The sequence below is a fragment of the Zingiber officinale genome, chromosome 3A (genome assembly GCF_018446385.1).
Source record: "Zingiber officinale cultivar Zhangliang chromosome 3A, Zo_v1.1, whole genome shotgun sequence".
Lineage (NCBI taxonomy): Eukaryota > Viridiplantae > Streptophyta > Magnoliopsida > Zingiberales > Zingiberaceae > Zingiber > Zingiber officinale.
The window spans coordinates 116622897-116645661 of record NC_055990.1 but is presented as its reverse complement, the minus strand read 5'-3'; the positions used below and the strand labels follow the sequence as shown (position 1 = coordinate 116645661).

The following is a 22765-nucleotide window of genomic DNA, read 5'->3' as shown; positions in this document are numbered from 1 at the left end:
TCTAAGATTCGAACCCGTTATCTTTTGATCACATAATAACAACTTTACCGTTACACCAAGATCCCCTTCAGACTTGCTTCTCACTAAAGAAAATTTCCTATAGTGCACCATAGCTGAAATTAACACCATAGCTGAAATTACAATATTAGATCCCTTCGTTATCAATAGGGGGATTTAACCATTGCATATAATGCTACATGGCTCAGATTTTGAAGATATATGCAACTCACAACTTCCCACGGTGGAAGGTACAAGTTGTGCCGCCAATCATCATGAGCCGTTTTGTTCCATATAAGAATTTTATTTAGAGCTGTTACATAAACCTAAGCAACTTAGGATGCACATTTAGGCAACACAATAATACGGTTAGATCCTCTAGAATTGTTAGATGTATTAATCTGACTCCTTAATAATTTAGGTTCATATAACCAATAATACAGTTAGATCCTATAAAATCGTAAAATGTATTACTCTGACTCCTGAAAAGCTTAATTTCTTTATCTTCATTAATTAAGAATTAATGAAAATAGTAGCATAACGATCTCATACTTCAAATCGAATTCTACAATTACAAAAACAGGAAAAAAGAAAAAGAAAAAAAAAACCAGGAGTTCATATCAATAATTACCAGTGACAAATGAACAACCACTAGAAATTGCCATCAAAGTGAATATCATGGTTTCTTGGCAACAAGGCTGACCAGGCGCTTGCTTGGAGTTGGTTGTAAGACAACTGCATAATCAGAGAAAAATAGCGCATTCAACGTCTAACATACAGTTTCCTGAGCTCTTCTACATTCCCAAAAGTAGGCTTTCATCTTCATTCTGCTATCAATATGGCACTAATTATTTGCACGATCATCCATGTGTCTGATGGTAAAAATCTGGGATTTTATACTTGGAAGTAGCCTAGTGATCATCCCGGTACTCTGGGTTCTCTTTCAGGATTACAAACCCTTCCAGCACCGGCGATAGTGGAATGTATCTGCACAATATTTCCAGTATAACATCGATAAATCGTAGTTAGTGTGATTTAAGGGCAGATGACTTAGGGTTATCAAATTTATATACTTTTCAGTAGCAAGTTCGGCACGGTCTCCAGCAGCAAGCAAGACGGGTGTAGAATGTGTCTGGAAACCTGTTATTGTTTTAGGTCGACCTGCTTGACCCACCACATCAACAGCCTGACCAACCCGTACAGGAACAGAAATGGGCTTCAGATTCTCATCCACAGTCATCAGCATTCGTGGCTGCATGAACAAATGAGTGGAACCAAGGATCAAAACAGACCCTATATCCCTTATGTACAACTGTAGCATTATGCAAGAAATAAAGGCCACCCAAGCTATACATACCTGCATGGCTAATACAAGGATGTATAACATGTAATGATATTTCCCCAGGATAATAGACTTCAAATCCAGGCAAGCATACAAAACAGTAACAAGTCCAGCAAGTGCCGTCCTGCACCAGTAGTAGTGAACATTTCAGCGATACTAGAAACTGAAAATGAAAGGAAGAAATTAACTTACGGTGATAATAAAAACCGATCAGAGTGATAGGGAGAAAGAGTTAGTAAACCCTTCCCCATATGCACAAGGCCTTGAGCAATTCTAACCTGCATCCATATCATTGAACCTTCATGTAACCTGAAGAAGCATAAGATGAACCAAGGAAAATCAGGTTGGTAAAAACAGCTTACACAAAAGAGGTGGCCAGCTTCTTTATAGTAATAACTTGAAAGACTGCGAAGCATGCCAGCAATCCGAGCATTGTTTGTCCCTGCACCTATTAACCCCAGTGAAATAATTGCAGCCTGCAGATGGGAAGTTAGCAACATCAATCAGGTAGCCACTAAATGGTTCTACATCTTATTTTTTGCTTCAGTGGGAGGAGAAAGCTTTTAAGTGGCCATACCATTGACACGTCATTGTCTGTATCATGACTTAGTCTGCTAAGTGTGTCCATGACATTTACCTAATCAAAACATGAAATCAAGCAGCAGTTTGTAAAAATACATTAAGAAAGATATGAGCAAAATCATTATCAACAGGGGAATATTATCAAACAACAGCATCTATGGACAAAATTTCCAATTAAATGCCCCCTTTTGTTGCATCTAAATCAAGTTAAATTCTATAGTACAGGTCAAATAAATACAGTCCTGGAGAAAGAAAATAGTATACCTTGGGATTAGAAATACAAAGCAGGCCAAGTGCCAGGGGCACTGCCCGTCTAATGTTTTGCTCTCCATATTGCAAAAGATGCTCCAATGATCGAATAGACATCTCAAGGCCTAGTTCTTCAGTCATTGCGATAAGTGCAATTCCAAGGACAGCAGGACCCTGATAGTTCTCACCTTTCTCAAGATGTTGAGCACAATATCCAAGGAGCTTTTGGACCTGTAGAACAAGCAGGATAAAACTATTATGTACCTTCATCAAAAGGGACAGTTAATGTTTAAAGATAATACCTTGAGAACATTCCCAGTTCCAGCATATGCCAAAGACAGCAAAGTGACATCAGCATATTTCCTGATTTTCTCATTAAATGTTTTTGACACCTCAGCAGTAGCCTCAACATTATCCTGTTAGACCAAGTTTCAAGGGGCGGTTTAACATAATCAGAATCCCTGTTGCAGGGTAGTTAAAAGATAACTTGAAACTTCTGCAGAAATGACATTTATTTCATCAACATAATAACCACAAAATGATCAACTACAATTTGAAGCCACTTAAACACTTATATGCAGTTGGCAGGGTGTGAATATTGTTGTTTATTTCATGATTGCAAAACTAATGTAAGCTAGCAAACTTATTACTTATCATAATTAGAAATTTTCTAACAAAAAAAAATGAATAAATGTGGTATAACTCCCCAACTTATAATGAGGCAATTCATCAAAAACAAGATTATCTCTAGTAAGGCACCTCCTTCACTTGGAAGTCTGATATTATCTAAAATGCTGAATCTTGTTAAATAAACACACACTAGAAGGCATCAACATATGCCTAATTGAGCCATGTGCAAATTCAACTTCTGATTGAGGGAATTCACGAAGGACTGCAGAAATATAGCACTAATTTTCTGCCTTGAACGAAGAAAATATAGATCAGTTGTTCATCAAACATGATGGTGGTGGCAACCAAATATCTCTTCTGTGCTAGTTAAATATCATTATGAAATGCAATTATCCAGCACAATGCCATAGCTATGACAAAGAAAACTAATTCTAACCACATACAATCAAGAATAAAAAATAACAAACGGGCATTTGGTTCCTTGTCTTTACCTGTTTTCCAAGATATAGAAGGGCAAGAGCAACAGGAAGAAGTCGAGTAAGAGGTTCACCCAATTCAGTATCTGTTCGTTCCATCAAAGCCAAAATGATAGACTGAGCAATCTCTTCATTGCAAGAACCAACATATACTAGCCCCAGGCTAATAGCAGAAAACACAAGAACTTCCAGAGATGTTTTTGGGTCCCCTAAAATTTGAGACAGACGAATTCGAAGCTGAAATAACCAAAATTATCTCAGTATCATAACATAAAAAGTAAACCACATTGATAGGAACCTTCTTGAGATCTACCTCATCCTTTTGAGAGCCGGCGTATGCAATGCCAAGACCAAGTATAGCACCAATTAAGATGGTGGTGTCCTCTTTGTTAAGATAGTCAATCAAAAGGGCCAATGCCTGAAAGACAAGCAGCACATAATAGTAATGAAATACTGTATTATATGAAGTGCTAAACAACTCCAAACACATCATATTTGGTAAAGGATAAATGAAACTGAACTTACAGGGTCACAGTCATTCTTTATACCACAGTTAACAATACCAACACCTAACAGAGCACCAGCGACAACATGGTTATCAGTACTGTGCAAATATTTGTCGATTTGGGCCAGTCCAGAGTCAACATCCCACAACAGAATCATTCCCTAGAGAGTGATGTAATGATAGTCAGACAAATCAACTTCAGAAATACACGATGACTAATAAAAAGAAAAACTATACCAAGCTTGCTGCCGCACTGGCCTTCCCATGTTCCTTATTCTTGAATAGCCAAGTACCAGAAGATCCACTTGCAGATTCTGATGGGACTGTCATCAATTTATCCTGAAAATAAAATAAAATAAAGTATACAAATGCTACATCACACCACAAGAAATTCCTAAATGAAATTCACAAATTACCTGTCCGAATCCTGCATTTACAAATGCATTAACAAAAGTGGCTGCTAGATTTTGTCTTGCTGAATCAATGCTAGTACTACCGCTTGCACGACCATCAATCAGGTGTACCTAAATACACAGTGCATACGATAATGGAGCCAACAAAAACAGATATTATAAATACAACCACAGATATGCTCAAGACAAGCTTGCAATGCACTGAGTTCTTTTCTTGTATTTTTATATCTAATTTAATTTATCTGATATATCATACAATATCATCCATCAAAAAATTTCTACCTGTGTACAAAAGATTACCAGATTGAGATACATTTTCTATCAGAAGACAGAGAGACACCATCAAAACAATGTATACCTCCATATCTAATGGTGTACTCCCAAACATAAAATAAATAAATACATAATAAATAAATAATCACCAATAATCTCTCAGTGATTAGAACTGCAAAAAATGGAAAATAATTTAACATCCTTGATAATTTTACAACAAGAAACATATTGAATTAGAAAGTAACAGAAAATTTTGAGAGGAGAATTATATAATGCCTAAGCATAGCACCTTATATATGTCTTCTGGAGATTTGGGTTCCATAACCTCAATGTCTCGGGCAAGAGCAAGGTAGCCTTCACTCAATTTAACATTATTGACAATCTCCTGCAGGGCTTCTCTGTCATCATAATCTGGAGCTACATCTTCGTCAAGTTCCAAAACTAAACCCTGTGATGAAATTACTCAAAAATAACATCATTCCACAGACTGGACCAGTGGTATTAGGAATACAAAAAAAAATTAAAAGTTTCCTCTTAATCAAAGCAAATAAAAAATCATCTTGACCAAATAAAGCATAAGCTGTATCATGTACAAAGGGCTGTATAAATTGTGTTAGCAAACATTTGAGAGTTATCCTCAACAGTGAAAGCTATTATGAAGGCTCAACATGATGTACAAGGCTTACATGACGAGATATAATATAAGAAAATTGCTTCTTCAGGAGAAGATCAGTTGTTGACATGTAGATCTGCTTCACATACTGTCAAAAGAGAATTTTATTAACGAAACTCAAAAAATTAGAATAAAACAGCATGAATGATGAGCATACTTGGGTGTTATCAAGAAAGAGTGCAATTCGTAGTGCACTTGCATAATCCTTGAACTTAATATATATTGTATATGCTATATCCAAGGCTAGGATATCATCTGGGCTTGGAAGATAGCTGAAAAATTCCAACACACGTCAGATCAGATAGTTGGGTTTGCAAAAGTTATGAAACATTGCCAACACATTAAAACAAAGATATGCCATATCATTGTCCATGCATCAAGTGCATTAGGCATGACATGAAGCCAACAGCCAACAAAGAGGGACTATAGTAAGCTTGGATATTACATAGCACTCCATCTTTTTCCATCATAATCAACTCCTAAATCACTATGTGCCAGACATTCATCCAGAAACAGAGTTAAGCAAAGTACTAGTGCATACCAAGTTATAAACTTGCTTATGCCAACAAATGAAAATTAGCATATGTTCTCATAAAAAGGACTGATCCAATATAGCACATGTTACAACTACAAAAGAATATAAATCATACCTAGATGAACTTGTGAGGTACAGACATGCTCGTTTGTAGTTTGTAGCATCTACATGCTCAACTAGCAAGTCAACATCTTCCACCTAAAAGAGGAAAAAATACATAAAAAAACAACCGAGTCGAGAACAGGAATGCAAAGTACAGGCCTACCTCCATCAGAAGATCTACTGCTTCTGGCTCAGCATTATGCTGCACAAGTAATTATTAGAAAAAATAACCAACAGTTTAACAAAAGCTAAATGAAGAAACAATAAACTAAACATAAGAACATTCAAACATCAGCAAAGGACAAAAAATGAACTAGAACAAATGATCGGTAAAGCTTAACGGTAGAAGATACTTGCATAATGCATACCTTCATGTGAAATGCTACAATTTGTTGCACAAGTTCCATCAAAGCATCCAAAGGGGTGTCATCATACTGTATGGAAGGGGGTAAATTATGATTTATTAATGAAGAACAAAATGATTAACAGAAGAGCAAGTCTGCACCAGTTTAGGTTTGTGATATGAGAGATGTTAGAAAAAATATCATGCCAACATATAAATAGGACAAATAATAGCTTAAAACATGTGGTAATCTAATTTGTATATAAAACACACAGACAAGGAAAATATGAATTTTTGAGAGTTCAAACTCACACACACAGTTTTAACCATTCTAACAAAATAGCAAAGCTACTGGCCTAATTCACAACAGAACTATAAGCAAATACAGGAGAGCCTATAACGTTAACTAAATATGGCACTACATAATTACTGAGGCGATCTGAAATTTGAGGATAAATTTAGTTTTCCTTTAAAAATTTTAGTAAAAAAATATTTATATTTTTTAAAATTTTAAGTGTTAATTTTAAGGTTGTTTAAATTTCTAAAATGTTCATTATAGGCTTTTAGGGATAGGATAGGTCATTCATTTTTTAAAAAAAAAATGATCTTATTGACAATATACAAAGGGGTTAACATCCCTTTTACTCATTATATTATATTTCAGTTTAATAATATTGTATCCTTCAATGAGTTGAGAGTTTGAATTTTTTTTTTTATGTTGCATCAAACGGTTTCATATGAAATAGGATTGATTCTTCAAATAAATTTGATTATCCCTTCATATACCTATAGCTCCACGAATTGTTGGAACTCCCATTGATTGTTACATGATCATATGTTTAGAGAAAAAATAAGTTACAAGTTATTTCCCTGCAAATGATAGTCAATATAGGCCTCAACATAAAAGGGCAGCCCGGTGCACAAAATCCCCGCCATACGGGTCCGAGAAGGATCCATTGTACGCAGTCTTACCTTGCTTTTTGCAAGAGGTTGTTTCCAGGATTCGAACCCGTGACCTTTTGGTCACATGGCAACAACTTTACCATTGCGCCAAGGCTCCCCTTCAATATAAGCCTCAACATATTAGGGAGAAATCCTGTTTTCCGAAAAACGAATGCCAATCATTGTTTAATTAGTTAATTGAAATAGAAGACACCCGGTGTAGACAACAATATAATATAATTAATCAAATAAAAAATATTATAATTATAAAGTACCACAAAATAATTACCTTACCGTTGTTGTTTTCGAATCTTCATATTTTAAAACTTTTATACAATAACTTCATTATTAATTGATAGAAATATATCTTTCTCTACATGTATAATATAATTATCATTCATCGTGGTGCCCAATGTGTTTTAACATATCATCCATTTTGAAAACATCAATGTAATATTGCTCACAAAAAGAACCTTTTCTAAATCCCATCCATTATCTCTCACACTGTGGAGTTGGTGTTTTCAAACTTGTAGCAAATCCATTGCATTCACAATAGCCTGATCTTTCTTTTGCAATGTCGTTGAAAATTCACTTGAAATCCCTAAGACATGTTTCATCAAGTGTAGATTGAATACAAAAACAAATAAAAGTATTGACTCTAATAAATTAAAAATATCTTAGTTTTTAAATCAAGAGAACTAAAAATGGGGTTTCCAAAGTAGAAGACTACTTTGATCCTAAACCCTTTGACGGATCTTTACCACTGATAGGTAGAGCCAGCAGCCACAAAGAACAGTACAACTAAAACCAAGAGCTTCAGAATAATCAACGGGCACAGATTGAAAGTGACCTCCAGAGTTGACAATTAGGATCAAATGCATACCCAGGTATCTTTCCATCACGATTTCTCTTGATGGCTTACACCAACTCTCCTTTGCCACCCCTAACTTTTGAATACAGTCATTTTTTTATCTGGGTACACTCGGCCGTGTAGGCAAAGAATTACTGCCAACTTCTCAAATAGGAATTAATTAATATTTTTTTTATCTGAATCCCAGTGTGGAGCCTACACTGGACCTACATTAGCTCTGCCCCTACCCTTGACTATTATTCATGACATGAATTTTGTTGAATGAGCACAATTTACCAAATATATATTTTTTTTATAAGAGTTAAAAGGACAGTCCGATGCACGAGCTTCCATCATACGAAGTCCCAGGAAGGATCCATTGTACACAGGCTTACCTTGCTTTTTGCAAGAGGCTGCTTCCAGGATTCGAACCCGTGACCTTTAGGTCACATGACAACAACTTTACCGTTGCACCAAGGCTCCCCTTCATATTTTTTATTTTATAAAAGTTGCTGAAAAAATTTTAATGAAGTGTTCAAGCTAAACAACCTATCAAATTTATTTTCCAGTTTTAAATGAAATGTCCTACAAGTTTAAAAGGCTAAAAAAACCATACTTAAAATTAGCAAAATACCAGTCACAATTTGAAAAATTATGCACACATTGAAATACTAGCAAAGATGTAATCCTTTGATCAATTATATTTCTTAGACTACAAATTCATAGAGAATTATACTTATTTTCATTTACTTCAATAAAGGATGTCTATTATATAGCCAAAAAGATTAAATACAACCTTAGACATAAGAAAAGTTTAGAGAATGAAACTATTCTACACCTACATATCACAAGTGTTCGATGTGAAGTTAAAAGGACAACTAAAAAGATTGAATACAACCTTAAGAAAAGTTTAGAGAATGAAGATTATTCTACAACCAAAAGCATTTGATGTCAAGTTAAAAGAAAGTATGTTAGAAAAAGGTGGTGCCAACTTTGGAAACAATACCCAAATCTCCCACCTTACCTAAAATTCATGAATTTTATATCAAACTACAAGACTTCTCCATAGAAATTAGACAAATCCTTTATTGACTTAACCACATAAGATCTTTCTAATAACTTGACCTTAACTGACTCCACTGATGACCTGGTTTTAGGAGATTCCCTTAATGCAAACTCTGCCCCAAAGAAAAAAAAAAGCCTATTATATAGCTGGTAGAATTCTTGTTGAATTTAATGACTCCTTTTCCAATATTGATGTGTTAAGTAATGATTTTTATAAAGAAAAAATATATCAAATCTAAATTTTGCTAAAAAATTAAATTGACAAAAAAAATGAATTGAAACGTTAAACATGAGATTTGGGCTTCGAATTGAAGTCGGATTAGATTTGGATTGAATTTATTGAGTAGGTGGGAAGATAAAGATCGCATAGATTTAAACCATGGTTGATTTGGATTTAATTTAGATAAATTATGGCTGAACCAAATTTTGAATGGGTTGAATCGGTTTGATCGATTAAAATAAATTAGGGAATTTTTAAGGAAACCTTTTATTCCCTCTCTTTTTCTCTTTCATGTATGCAGCAACCGTCGCATGCCACATCTCCTCCTTTCCACATGCCCTGCTCTCCATCTTTCTTTCCCTTTTTATTCTCCTTCTTCCAGCCAACAACAACAGATCTGATCTTCTTGCTGTTTTTTTTTGTGACAGGCAAACAGCCCTATTTCCTCTTTCCCGCCAACAATAGTTGGCAATTCCTTCCTTCCAGTTATTGCTATCAATGGCTCAAGAGAGAACAAGAGGAAAAACCACAACCAGCTCCTCAATCCTTTGGTATCCTCATTTAATGAGTTTATTGTGTGTACAACCACCAATAGAAGGTAGTCATTGGTAATAAGTATTTATTAATATCAAGAAATAATTTATTAATGTGGACTAATTACGATTTATTGTAGAGGTTAGATTGGCTCGATCATTTCATATCAACAAAATGCCTCAATGTTCTATTAGACAAAAGAAAGTTACAAGGTATATATTTTATTTTATTAGACTTCTATTTAGGTTAGTTAAATAAATTCGTTATTTGATAGTAGCAATAGGTGTCATGTAGAAATTGGGATTATATCAAGATAGCAAGATCAAGATTTGATCCATCTTGTGTTACCATGTTATTAGATATTTATCTTGAGAACTAAATTATTTTTGTATTGCACTCACAGATGGGTAAATTCTATCCTTTATTATACATTTCCTTATGCATGAATAAACAGATAAATAAATAACATATGCTTATATAAAGAAAAGAGATTAAAATAATATTTAAAATAGTGAAATGAATTGTCAAATAATTAAATTATTGGAGGGTAAATAATTGATATTATTTCGCATTCACATGTGAAATTCATATGGGAATCGCAATGAGAAGAATTTAAAAATTAAAATGAATTATCCTAAATCACTCTTAAGATGGTACGGAGTTGCATCTATTGAGGAAAAACTCCGAGAGACACGTTTAAGATGGTACGGACATGTACTTAGATGACCAATAAATGCTCCAGTTAGGCGAAGTGAAATTCTGATAAACATGCATATCAAACAAGGAAGAGGAAGACCAAAAAAGGCTTGGTAAGCAACAATAAAACAAGATAAAATTTATTTAAATATAGATGATGATATAATAGGAGATAGAGTTCAATGGCGTAAAAGGATTCATACAGCCGACCCCACCTAGTGTGAAAAGGCTTGGTTGTTGTTGTTGTTGTTGTTGTTGTACTCTTGAGTTGGTACCTACCTTTAGATTGCTTAACCTTCCATGCTACTTGATGTTCTAGATGTTGAATATTTAGCTTCATATTGTATAATTTTCACCTACATAACCTATGATGATATTTAGTTAAATTAATATTGCATTATATCAAAAAATAATTTAGATTGATTGTTCAGACTAACCAATATGATGTAGAGACAGTAATCACTGAGATCAAGAGAACTAATAGTAAAATAATAAAGATGTGTTAAATAGAGGAAAGAAATACTAAAAAGTGGAAATTCTAAATCTAACCTTATACAACAGTACCTGACTGCCACATGAGTTTTGGTAGTGAGCAATCACATCAGTTTTTATTTGCACGATGACACTTTATTGTTGTATTCCATTAATGAGGGAGCTTTTGGCCCATTGGTCATGACATCATTATACTCTATGGACGCTTGTTCCATTGCTTAGTTGATTTACTAACTTCTCATTGGTGACAATAATACATGCTGATACTTACATCATTGGTGACATTTATATATGTTGATATTCATACCATTGATGTCATTTATACATGCTATAAATAAAAGTTATCTTAATTGATGATAAAAGATAGTAATTTAAAAATGATAGTTGTAACTCCAAATATTGATAAACATTCAAAATAAAAAAGTAAATCATTATAAATATATTTAATACTTCTATATCCATTTATGTATAAGCTAAACAACCTAAAGAAATAGCTAAAATTGTAATACGGAATAATGATTTCCTTGACCTCTTAAATAAGATTAAATTCATACACAATTTTCCTAATTACCCCCTTGGCAATCTTACTTATTGTTGTCTTTCTTTAACGTTCAATTTTGTTGGCACAAACACTCTTGATATTATAATTGGTTTTCGCTTGTATATAGAGTTGCTCAGGGATGTTAACTAGATTTTTTTTTCTTTGAGTTTTATTCTAATGTATTTCCATTCTACTCATTCAATCTTCTGTTTACAATTTGTTGTCTTTGTAGTAAAGATGTTTAAATAAATATATAAAATTAGTTGAATTCTTGGTTGTCTTATTCATATAACTTTTAGTTCTCTTTTATTATGGTATCACCGAGTGGTGTACCTCTTGGTGAGTGCGAATTTGACCCCTAGGACGTGACATGATGAACTTTAATTACATTTGTAATGACCCTTTACTCGAGCCTAAAAAGAGCTCCTAAATAATCTTTTACTCTAACTACCTAAAAAAACCCTTGACAATCCTACAATCCTTTAATGGACCATTCTCAAGAACTCCTAAAAATTCTTCACTCAAGCTTCTAAACCCTTGATAATTCTCAATTTGATCTTTCACTTGGACCTTCTAAAGAACCCTTTGTCAATTTATTTGATTATCTTTGCTTCGACCTTTTGAGAAGCTCTTTGATGAATCAAAGCAATTAAGAAAAAGTTCACATGCTTTGAATATAATCTATAAAATTGCTTATAGTTGTTGTAGTAAAACATCTATACATGTCTATTGAGTTCAATACTCATTACCACATTAAAACATCTACAAATGATGTGTTGAGTGAGTTTATGTGTGTGTGTGTGTGTTGATCTACCCTATAGAGTAAAAACATAAAGTACACCTATGTATTCAATAGCCCAAAAATCTCATAGGGTGTTATATACAAAATTTAAAATTAATGCACAAGTTTTTTTTTTAACTACTCAATTTTAAAATTAAAGAGTATGCTAACAGAAATTAGCAGACTGTCTTTGCATATTTACTTTACAACCTCTAGATTATAGACTTCTATCTCTAGGTTAAAAACCATATTTTTGACTTGTTAGAAGGAACTATTGGTGCAATAATGTTTCCAAATGATCAAGTTTAACTAGGCTATTTGACTTAATGTATTTGACAAATAATTTAATTACTTATCTTTGTTCTAATGTACGCGGCAAAGTTCAAAATCTTGAGTTGTATTAAAGTTTCAGTCTTTGACGAGAACAATACTATTTCGGTATCATGCCAATATTTCAATGCAGAATGTCAATAATGGATTGGAGTTGCTGTGTCGCGTATATTTTAAATCTTGTGTCATACTTGGCAAAATAGTCGAAACATATCATTTCGGTAAATTACTGAAACTCAATATCACTCTGCGCGAACAACGTCTCCTTCCATTGTTTAATCTCTTTCCTCTTTCAACTTCAATTTGTCACCAGCACCATGCATCAAAGTGTTAGCATCATACATGAATAATATCTTTCTGATCAAAGATTGAAACTACAACACGGTTCGAGATTTTAAACATTAATGTCAAGTTGTATCAAGTTTCGATGATTTACCATAATGATATGTTTCGACCATTTTACCCAGCACGGTACCAAATTTCAAACCAATTAAAGTGCACACAACTCAATATAGTTGAGTTATGATGGATAAATACAATCAAGTTGGATGGTTTGTATTTGATGGCTTCGAGATCGATAACGAAGTAGACTCAAAGATGATCAAAGAAAGATGATAGAGGACTTTTGAGGGACTAAAATTTATTGATGAGGTAAACTCTAGGATAAAGATCATAGTATAATTGCTAATTTAATGGTTTAATAATATGTAACAAGGTGAACTCATAGGTGATTGATAAAGGATGACGTAGAGCATCCAATGGATAGAAAATTCCTAATAAGGCATACTCTAGGGCAATCTAATAGGAGATGCACTTTGTAAATAAATAGTGAATGATGGCATATTGAGTCAAGTTTGAAAGGCTCTATGCATCTAAGGGACCGAGGATTTATCACAAGACAAACTTGAGGGCAATGTAAAACATAAATAAGGTTAAAAACCTAAAAGCATGTTGACACTTAGCAAAGTGTAAGGATCCCTTGTAATCATCATCATTCATTTTAATAATATTGTCCTCTCCTTAAGAGTTTAACATGTTTCTTGCAATGCCATTTTTCATATTACACTAATTACAAAACTAAATCAACAACACTAGGAGCCTAAAATATATTCTTCGTGAAGTAAAAATCTAGCCTTTACACCCTACTTTCAAGTGTTGACCAATATTGGTCAGCTCAACCAAAATGTATTGTTCTGATTTAATACATCAGATAGGTAAAGGTCATTGTACCACATATAAATGTAATTACAATAGTAAGCTTGTCTAGGTTGGTATCATTGAAAATTAACTAATACAGGAAGATTTTCATTCCATGAACCCTTCGACTCTGTCACTTAATCAATTAAAAGAGATGAAATGCTAAAACAAGAAGAGGGAAAAGAGATAGACCAACTAAAGCACCCACAGTAGCAAAAAATGACACTAGAATCAAAGAAATTGAGATATATTCACATCTTGCACTAGCAATTCCAATTCTATGTTACTGCAAGCTCAACACCCAATAGTTAAATAAGAAATATTTATGGACATGGAAAAAATTCAATTCCAATTATTTAATATAGGTCCTAGAAAGTAATGAGATTAATCTAGATAAGATGCTCCAAGAACTAATGCGTCAATTTAATGTAGAAAGCTTAACCATTAGCTAATGTTGACATTGAAGGGGAGCAACGGTAAAGTTGTTGTCATGTGACCAAAAGGTCACGAGTTCGAATCCTGGAAACAACCTCTTGCAAAAAGCAGGGTAAGGCTGCGTACAATCCTTTCCCGGGATCCCGCATGGCGAGAGCTTCGTGCACTGGGCTGCCCTTTTACCTTTGTAATTTCAATGAGATAATATTTAAAAATGATTTGAAACATGTTGAAGAGCTCTGAGTGTTAGCAGGGCATGGTACCAAAGTTGTACCATTCCAATTGCGACTGATACTAACACAAAACAATATTTTGAATGCTTCATACAAAGACTGCATAATCCTGCAGTAATGAGATAGGAATATAATTCTAAGCAAGTACAACACATAAGTGCATCATACTAGTATCTTATCATAAATTACCATCACCCTTGTTTTCTTTTAATAAAGACAAAAGAACCACTAAGTTCCATTTCAGAGTCCTCAAAACATGGTGAATATAAATCACCAATTAAATCATATAACAAAATATGCCCTAATTGCAGAAAAGTGATTAAGAGATAGAGCCTAACCTGCCGCTTTGCAAACTCTTGAGCAATTTCACCAGCTAGATTTCTGCCAAATGGCATAGCATTTTAATATAGACAAGGAAAATCAACAGCACCAAACAATTAATAAAAATACAGCTACTCGGCAATTGGTTTCTTAACACCTGTATTTAAATTCCAATAAGGATTCAAACTCTCACAAACATTAGGTTTACAGCATGAGATTGCCAAATTGATATTATTCATTAAACAACAATGTAATCAAAGTTGTCAAACTTAGTGTTAAGATCAAGATTAGAATCAGATTAACAAAGATTCCAAGTGCCAGTTAAATCAAATAAGGCAAGGATCAATAGGATCAAAATTAACAGGGAAATAAAAAATATAAAAAGATATAATAAAATTATTTTGAATATGAGACTACAATAGATGTTCTAAAACCTTTAAAAGAATGTCTGGTATATGTCATTACACATCCAATTATTAGTATGCATCATAAACATAATATCGTATTTATTAATATACAAATTAATGCATGATAAAAATATATAATAATCAATAATAAAATCATGTTTTGTATAGATTACTTAATAGCAGTAGATTGTTGATACATTTTCAATAAAAGTGTTATTACTTAATATTCAATAATATAGGGTTAGTCGGCTATCTAAACTACATTCAAATTTAGTTTTTAGAAGGATAATTCTACATTGTTGTTGATCAAGGAAAATTATTGCATTTTCTCACAATCCATAATAACCTCTCAATCTATAATAACAACACTTGATCAAAAGTGGGTGAGAGAAAGATAAGCAAGGAGTTGAGTCTAACAATAAAGGCAAGGTTCAATGAGTGATCCTTGACCTTATGGTGAATCAAGGCTAAGCAATTTTAGAGAGCAGCAAAGCCTCTCTCCTTCCCCCTGCAAACTCTCTATAACCAAGTTGGAATTAAAGGTAAAGCTAGATCAATGGCATTTTTCAAAACCATTCCGGGGATAAAATTTTACCTCAACTTTATCCATTTTTCCTCACAATTTGACTACATTCTAAGCTCTATCAATTTCCGTATGTAACTAACTAATTTCTGGCTTTTTTTAATTTTTAGTCTTTAAACTTCTCTCTTTTTTATTGAGAAGCCAATTTCTCTAACTTTGGATCATCCATTGCTGATATTTATCCAACTAGACCAATCCATATTTATCAAAAAAAAAAAGGCAGTTACCCTGTTTTGCGAGAGGTTGTTCCCGAAACTTGAATCTGTGACCTCTAGGTCACACGATAGCAACTTTACCGTTGCATCAAGACTCCCCTTCACCCATCCATATAGATATGAGCCGACTTTGCCAACTATGATTTTAATTTTAAATCCTTGCATTCAATATTCACACAAACCTAGCATTTTATGAACAACGACATTAAGTTGATAGATGCAATATTATCGCCATCAAATTAAGTCATAATCCCATCTGGGCAACAAATAAACCATGGCCATAGATTATCTGAACAGTCTACAGCTTTGCCTGCATAGTGTTAGCAGCTGGTTTATAGCCTTCCAGAATTTATCATTCAGACTTGAATTAGGGAAAAATTTAGACAATTAATAAGTTTAGCATGTTAGATAATGGACCAACCATATTCACGATGGAGCAATAAACCAAAAGCATTAACTTAAGATCTGATACAAGAAATTGAAAATCACAAGCACTATTCAACTTATAAATAGATCATCAGAATGTAGTTTTAGAATTTTAAAAAAACATTCTTCACCTCACATATTCATGTCCCCATGAACCAATATCCCCTTCAGAACCTAATAGTCTGTACTTGAGGCTCTCCTACAGAAAATACAAATGGAAAATTTTCAAATTACCTGGAGCATCACATAATAGATACCCAAAAAAGTAATAAACAACAGGGTCAATGCTCAATTGACAAATAAAGATAGCATATTTATATCAACAACATGCAGTAGTCTATATCCAAGTATAAATACTATGCTTTCCAAACTTCTTATCTGACCAACTATGATAAAAACATCCACACCACACTGGGCATGAATGAAAACAAATTATTTGCAGAAAATTCACATAACACAACAAGCAAAAGAATTCTTGAAAACTAGAAATCCAAACCAGTGGGTAAAGAAAATCAATGTAACTGGAAACAAAATTTCACATACCCTCTCTCCTTCAGCAGACATTGTCAATGCCAAGACAGAAAGTATGTCCGCCAAATATTTCTGCAGTTCATATCACTGATAAGTTACTGCAGTTAAACTATGATCGAAAACATTAAGTGTGTAATCCATACAAATTACAAATTCAGTGAAGATAAGAAAAATGTATTAGACTTGTGGTGAACAAAAGTTGGCCTTCAAAGCCTACTACCACTCCAGCATGGTCTCAAAACATGTACATGTACCTAGATACATAATCAGACGAAGGCAATTTCTGAATCAATAAAAAGTTTTCATTGATAATAGAACAGTTCAGAATGTAATCAGTAAAGTTTCCTCAGTTTTGAATATTTCCTCCACCATTAGAAAATTTTTAAAAAAAACATATAACCATCTTCCATTATTCAATCCAAGTGCCATACAGAGTTATAGTTCCTATAGCATTCTCCAATTTAATGAATTTATTGTTCTCTATATATAGTGTTTGCATCAATTAATTTCTTTTTTTTTTTTTGTTTGGATCACATCAATTCAATGTGTGTTAGAAGTTATAGTCAAAGAACACTTTGTGCATCATTCTTCAATATACATAAATCCTACTCATGGGAGTATTTTTCAATGTGCGTTTAAGACAAAAGTCAAAAGTGATTAGCACAGATCAATAACTCAATTATCTGACTACAGTACCATTTTTAGTTACAATTACCGCCCATGGTAAACGTTAGGTTTCACAACACTATGCTACTTAAAGTCGAGTTATTTCCCAACAAAAGATCTAATAATCTGGAATGTGAAGTATCGCAAGTGACAAACTTCACCTTTAAATCAGACTCTGGCATTGTCTCAAAATATGTTTTTAAAGTACCATAATGCGGACGTAAGAATTTCAGAGGCTTAGGAACAGACGTCATGGAGCTTGTCGCCGTTCTAATCTCCTGCCTATTTAAAAGAGAAATTTTTAAACAAATTTACACAAATATAAAATTATTTCCAAGCCAACCCATGACAAACCTCATGCTCTCGAGGGCAAGCTTCTGCACACCCGGATCTGCGTCCTGGACCCTCTCCACATAGAGTTCGAGCTGCTGCTTTAACGCCAAATCCTCATCCGACTGCACAAATAACATTGATAAATGTCCAGAAGACCAAATGATAAAGTGATAAGTAGGATCAAGTAGTTGGGGATCACCAGATCTTCTTCTTTTTTCTCGTCCTTCTTTTTTTTGTTATCCTTGACGGCAGGCTTGGAAGCCTCCGCGGGGGCAGAGGAGGAGCTGGGGTTGGCCATGGCGAGGGAGAACTAGGCGGGTGCGATCGAAACCCTAAACAGAGTACGCTCGCTCGATCGAGGAAGAAGGCAAATTATTGTATGAAAGGATGGGTTGTTGCTTGGGTCCCAAGCCAGATGAAACTAAACAAGTTATAGGCTTACTTGTGGGCCGCATGAACTAAAATTCGGCCCGATTAAAGCTTCCCCGTTTATCCTCAAAATACCCTCTCCTTAAAAATTAAATAAACTTATAATCTCTTCTTTACCTTATTTATAGCACTATTTAAAATCCACTAAAGCATAATTGATTGGAAATTATGGTTGATAATGTTGATTATCTATCTAAAATTATATTATTTAATCCTATTTAGTTCTAGTAATGAGTAATTTTTAAATAATAGAGTATGTTCGTCATGTCAATAAGTGAGGATATATAACTCGAAATGTGATTATATCGTCAGTAAGAGGTTTTACATCATTCTGGAGTTAATAAAAAAATTCTAAAATTATCCTTTGATTTTTACCTTTTCAGAAAAAAAATAACTTTCAAATTTTATCAGATCTCAATTCATCCAAGATATAACCAAAACCTCCTCCTCCATCCCCTCCCCCGGCCATGGCAGTACGGTCATGGCAGAGGAGATCGGTATTGGCACGCTTGACCCACTTATCTCCCTCACGCCCAACTCCCTTTCTCTCCACAACATCATCATCTCCCACGCTATCATCATCATAGTAGCTGCTTCAATCGCAACAATCATTTCCGGCACCGTAACTAGCACCGAGGGCGACGCTAGCAACACTATCACCGTCGCCCCCCTTAAGAAATGAATGACGAAGAATCACAAGTTGTCGGCTCGATCCAGAGCTCAAAAACAGGCATGCTCCACCCCCCCCCCCCTCTTAGTCTTCCATGGTTTCTTTTGAGAGAGGATCCTCTGGTCCACTTTTTTTTATCACGGGATGGTCCACAATACAATTACAGTCAGATCGTGACATCGATTATGTCGCAATTTGTTATGATCCCTTTCAAGGTTTAACTTCCCATCCAGGTTGTAGTTTAGGCCGGAGTGGGGCGGCCGAAGGTCGTTGGTGGTCGGGCTGCCAAGCGCCGAGCGGGGGACGACCTTCAAGCCCCCATTATTAGATTTTGAGGAATATTCTAAGACGATCGCCTTATGGTTTACTATTTATTTAATAAATATATATTCACTATTTTAGTGCATATTATATATTGGAATACTTTTAAACTCATTTACTGAATATCTATAATACAATTCATAGCATGAGAGAATTTATGATTTAATCACAACTTGTAAATATCTCTACATATGTAATTATGAACGTATTGGAATTTCCCTAGTCGTCGAATTAGTGCACTTAAACATCATCAATTCTGTAAGACCAGTACGAGTTATACTTCTTGGTTCAGCCAAGCAGTTGTTTCTCATTAACTGGAGACATTGGAATGTCGAGAGTTAAACATAGATGTTAGTTATGGTAACTAGTTTATTGGAGTAACTTGCTGTAAGCCTTTATATGGTTTTCTACATATATAGATATGTCTGTGAAATTCTTACTGCAGCTCGAGTATAAGTTTCCTTCGACTTGAGGCATACAAGTTATCTTGGTCGTGGAGACTTATACTTTGACATTTTAAGCAAATATCTCTTGGAGGTGTGGACTCGAGATGATTGGGTATAAGTTGAAGTGTCCGAAGATGTTTGGAAAGTCCATAGAGGATTCACGCTCTTTGCGAGGAGACGTATATCCTATGGTCACTCGTTAAGATTATTACTCAAAGTCTCTGGCCAAAGCATCATATGTTAAGAATATGGGATTCTTATACACATGTACGAATAATTTGAATTCATATAATGAGAAAGTATTATTTAACTAGGTGTGACGTAGTCAGCATAGTGGGAGCAGGCATATAGACCATGTTCTGAACCAAATGGATATAAGACAAGTGAAATGAATGAGTCATGACTCACTGTAGCTGCTGAAGGGTGCAAAATTAGTTCTGAGATAAACTATGATTTTTCGGTTAATTGAGGATCATGATGTACTACTAGGTGTCACTCATGATTGTTTCATAATTAAGTAGTTAATTATAAACGATCAAAATAAATGGAGAACCTATTGGGTACACGTACTACGAGTGTCTAAAAGACATAAAACAAGTTAGAGAAGAGGATTCTCAGATCAAGAGATAAAGGTTTAGTTGGACTATGCATATGACAAATATAGAAATATTTGTTAGAACGGAAGCGCAGATGTGTCGCATCTCTTATGAAAGAGTTGGCTCCTATTTGATTTAGTCATGAACCAACTTAATTTAGTTATGAACCAAACTAAGGGGTTAATGGGATAATTGTTTGTTAATGTATAATAGGTTAGATTTGGAATTTCTAATCCAACTCATTAAAGAGAACTATATATTGATATAGTTAAGAGAGAATTTATACAGAATTTATTAATGGATTGATTAGGTTTTGGAAACATAAATCCAATACTTCTCTCTCCCTCTCCCTCTCCCTCACCCTCTCTCTTACTGTCGGCCACAACAAGAGGGACTCCTCTTGTTGTCGTGAGTCGTCCAAAGGAAGAAGATCTTCCTTTTGCTTATTCATCTTCTTGATCCTTCTCCTTCGCTTGTGGCTAGCACCTTCTAAAGGTGAAGCTTGTTTTCTTGGAGTTGTCTTGAAGAGCTCGGCGTGGATACGAATAGAAGCGAAGTTCGATAATGTCACAAAAGGTTGATGTCCTTCTCGTTATAGGTCATCTGTAAGGTATACATAGAATAATTGTTATTCAATTTCGTTTTATTTTATAATTTTGTCTAGCGATTATATCTTACATGTGTGTGGTGTGTGTGGTGTAATAAATAAGTTTATTTATCATTAAGTCTTCCAATGTGTATGTTTATAAAACATGTTCTTAGCACACACCGCATCAGACATATCTCATCAAGCTTCATAGTAGTATAAAATATCCCTACAACATAGAGTTAGCTCAGTAATAATGCATGAATAGGAACGACAGTAAGACTTCTCAAAATAAGAATATTTAAATTTGATAAATAAGTTGACTTTTATTACATGTAAATTGTTTACATAAATAAAATCATGTTTCTAATATATTTTCATTTTTGTATTTTTAGATTAATAATTTAATTATGACTTATGTTAATCTGTGTTCAATTTTGGATTGGAACAAACTAACTGGGTTGAACTTTTTGGACTAGTTTTGAAGTTTGAGAATTGTTCTCAAAGCTGAGAAACTAGCTTATGCCCTTGATGAGCCTCTTTCCACCGGTCTTGATGTTAATGCAACTGCAGACCAATTGTTGACCTATCAGAAATATAAGGATGATTCTGTACTTACAAGTTGCATCATGCTAGCTGCTATGACTCCTGAACTACAGAAATAGTATAAGCATTTGGATGTTTATAATATTGTCTATCATCTTCATGAGTTGTTTGATGAGCAAGCTAGATCTGAAAGGTTTGAGGTCTCCAGACTTCTCTTTTACTCAAAGATGCAGGAGGGTTCGTCTGCAGTACAATTTATATTAAAGTTTAAAGCCTTTGAAAAGTTTAGAGAATTCAGAAATAAAGTATAAAAATAACTTGGTAAAAGTATTAAGATACTTCGATCCGATTGAGGTGTTGAGTGTTAGAGCAATCCCGATGGTCCGCGGGACCATGTGTTTTGGTGTTTGGGCAAAGGGTTTAAATTAGTTTCACCCTTGTATTTGATATGTGTGCTTGAGTTGTGTAGGAATGTAGGATACACATGTGACTCAGGTTGATGGCTTCGGGTCCAGTGAAGGATGGAGCATCCGAGGGACCATGGACAAGACAGCGAGGACAAGGGCCAAGGGAAGCGACTTCGAGGCATACGCGAAGGATGACATTAGGGAGGAGTCACGGGCTTGCATGCATCCGAGGGACGAGAGCCAAAGAAAGTAAGCTTGAAGGCAAAAGGTCAAGGCTGCAAAGAAGTGTCAAGTGAGTCATAAGGGTGAGGGTACGAGTGCACGAGAGATTGTACTCGGAGTAAAATCCTAGTTTTAGGGTTTTACTGTAGCAGTACTGTAGCAGTCGACTGCATGTTTTAGCAGTCGACTGGTGCAGTCGACCGCGCAGTCGACTGGGTGCGAATAGAATTGTTCTGTTCGTTCGGTCAGTGGGGATCAGTCGACTGTATGTTTTAGCAGTCGACAGTCGACTGCTAGTTTTAGCAGTCGACTGGTATCGAGCCGTTGGGATATAACGGTCGAATTTCCACAGAGGGCAGTCGACTGCATGTTTTGGCAGTCGACTGGTAGGCGGGGTTTTCAACCCGCGACCTATATAACCAAAGCTTGGAAGCTTGGTTATCCCTAACGAAATTAGTGGTGGTAAACCCTAATTAGTAGTCTACTAGTCTCAAGAGTCTTGGTTGGTGTTGTGGTGATGTTTCTCCACCCACAAGGAGCGACTTGAGATAACCGGAGTTCACCGGGGGCTAATCCACCGACGGATAGGGATCGTCCACCTTACGGACAGCCGTGGAGTAGGAG

The 22765-nt window shown here is 34.7% G+C and overlaps 1 protein-coding gene across 1 annotated transcript; it reads right to left on the bottom strand.

Annotated features, from left to right (window-relative positions):
* Window positions 1-480: 480 nt before the first annotated feature.
* On the bottom strand, window positions 481-18323 carry LOC122052326 (26S proteasome non-ATPase regulatory subunit 2 homolog A-like). Its single transcript, XM_042613804.1, has 25 exons — window positions 18118-18323; window positions 17940-18040; window positions 17747-17867; window positions 16932-16991; window positions 16520-16587; window positions 14775-14817; window positions 6146-6211; window positions 5941-5979; window positions 5791-5873; window positions 5298-5412; window positions 5154-5228; window positions 4757-4915; window positions 4198-4305; window positions 4019-4120; window positions 3802-3942; window positions 3590-3694; window positions 3292-3513; window positions 2473-2586; window positions 2186-2401; window positions 1917-1976; window positions 1702-1815; window positions 1532-1617; window positions 1355-1463; window positions 1071-1249; window positions 481-984 (listed from the first exon to the last, which is right to left on the bottom strand). The coding sequence occupies exons 1-25, from the start codon at window positions 18214-18216 to the stop codon at window positions 909-911; spliced, it is 2661 nt and encodes an 886-aa protein (XP_042469738.1). The 5' UTR covers window positions 18217-18323; the 3' UTR covers window positions 481-908.
* Between the last annotated feature and the right edge of the window lie 4442 nt (window positions 18324-22765).

Excerpts from the sequence above, each read along its gene's own strand:
- LOC122052326 (XM_042613804.1), bottom strand. The coding sequence starts at position 18,216 with ATGGCCAACCCCAGCTCCTCCTCTGCCCCCGCGGAGGCTTCCAAGCCT. Across the intron at positions 17,868-17,939 it reads CTTGCCCTCGAGAGCATGAG|GCAGGAGATTAGAACGGCGA; the intron begins GTTTGTCATGGG and ends TCTTTTAAATAG. Across the intron at positions 4,916-5,153 it reads CTTATATTATATCTCGTCAT|GGTTTAGTTTTGGAACTTGA; the intron begins GTAAGCCTTGTA and ends ATTTCATCACAG.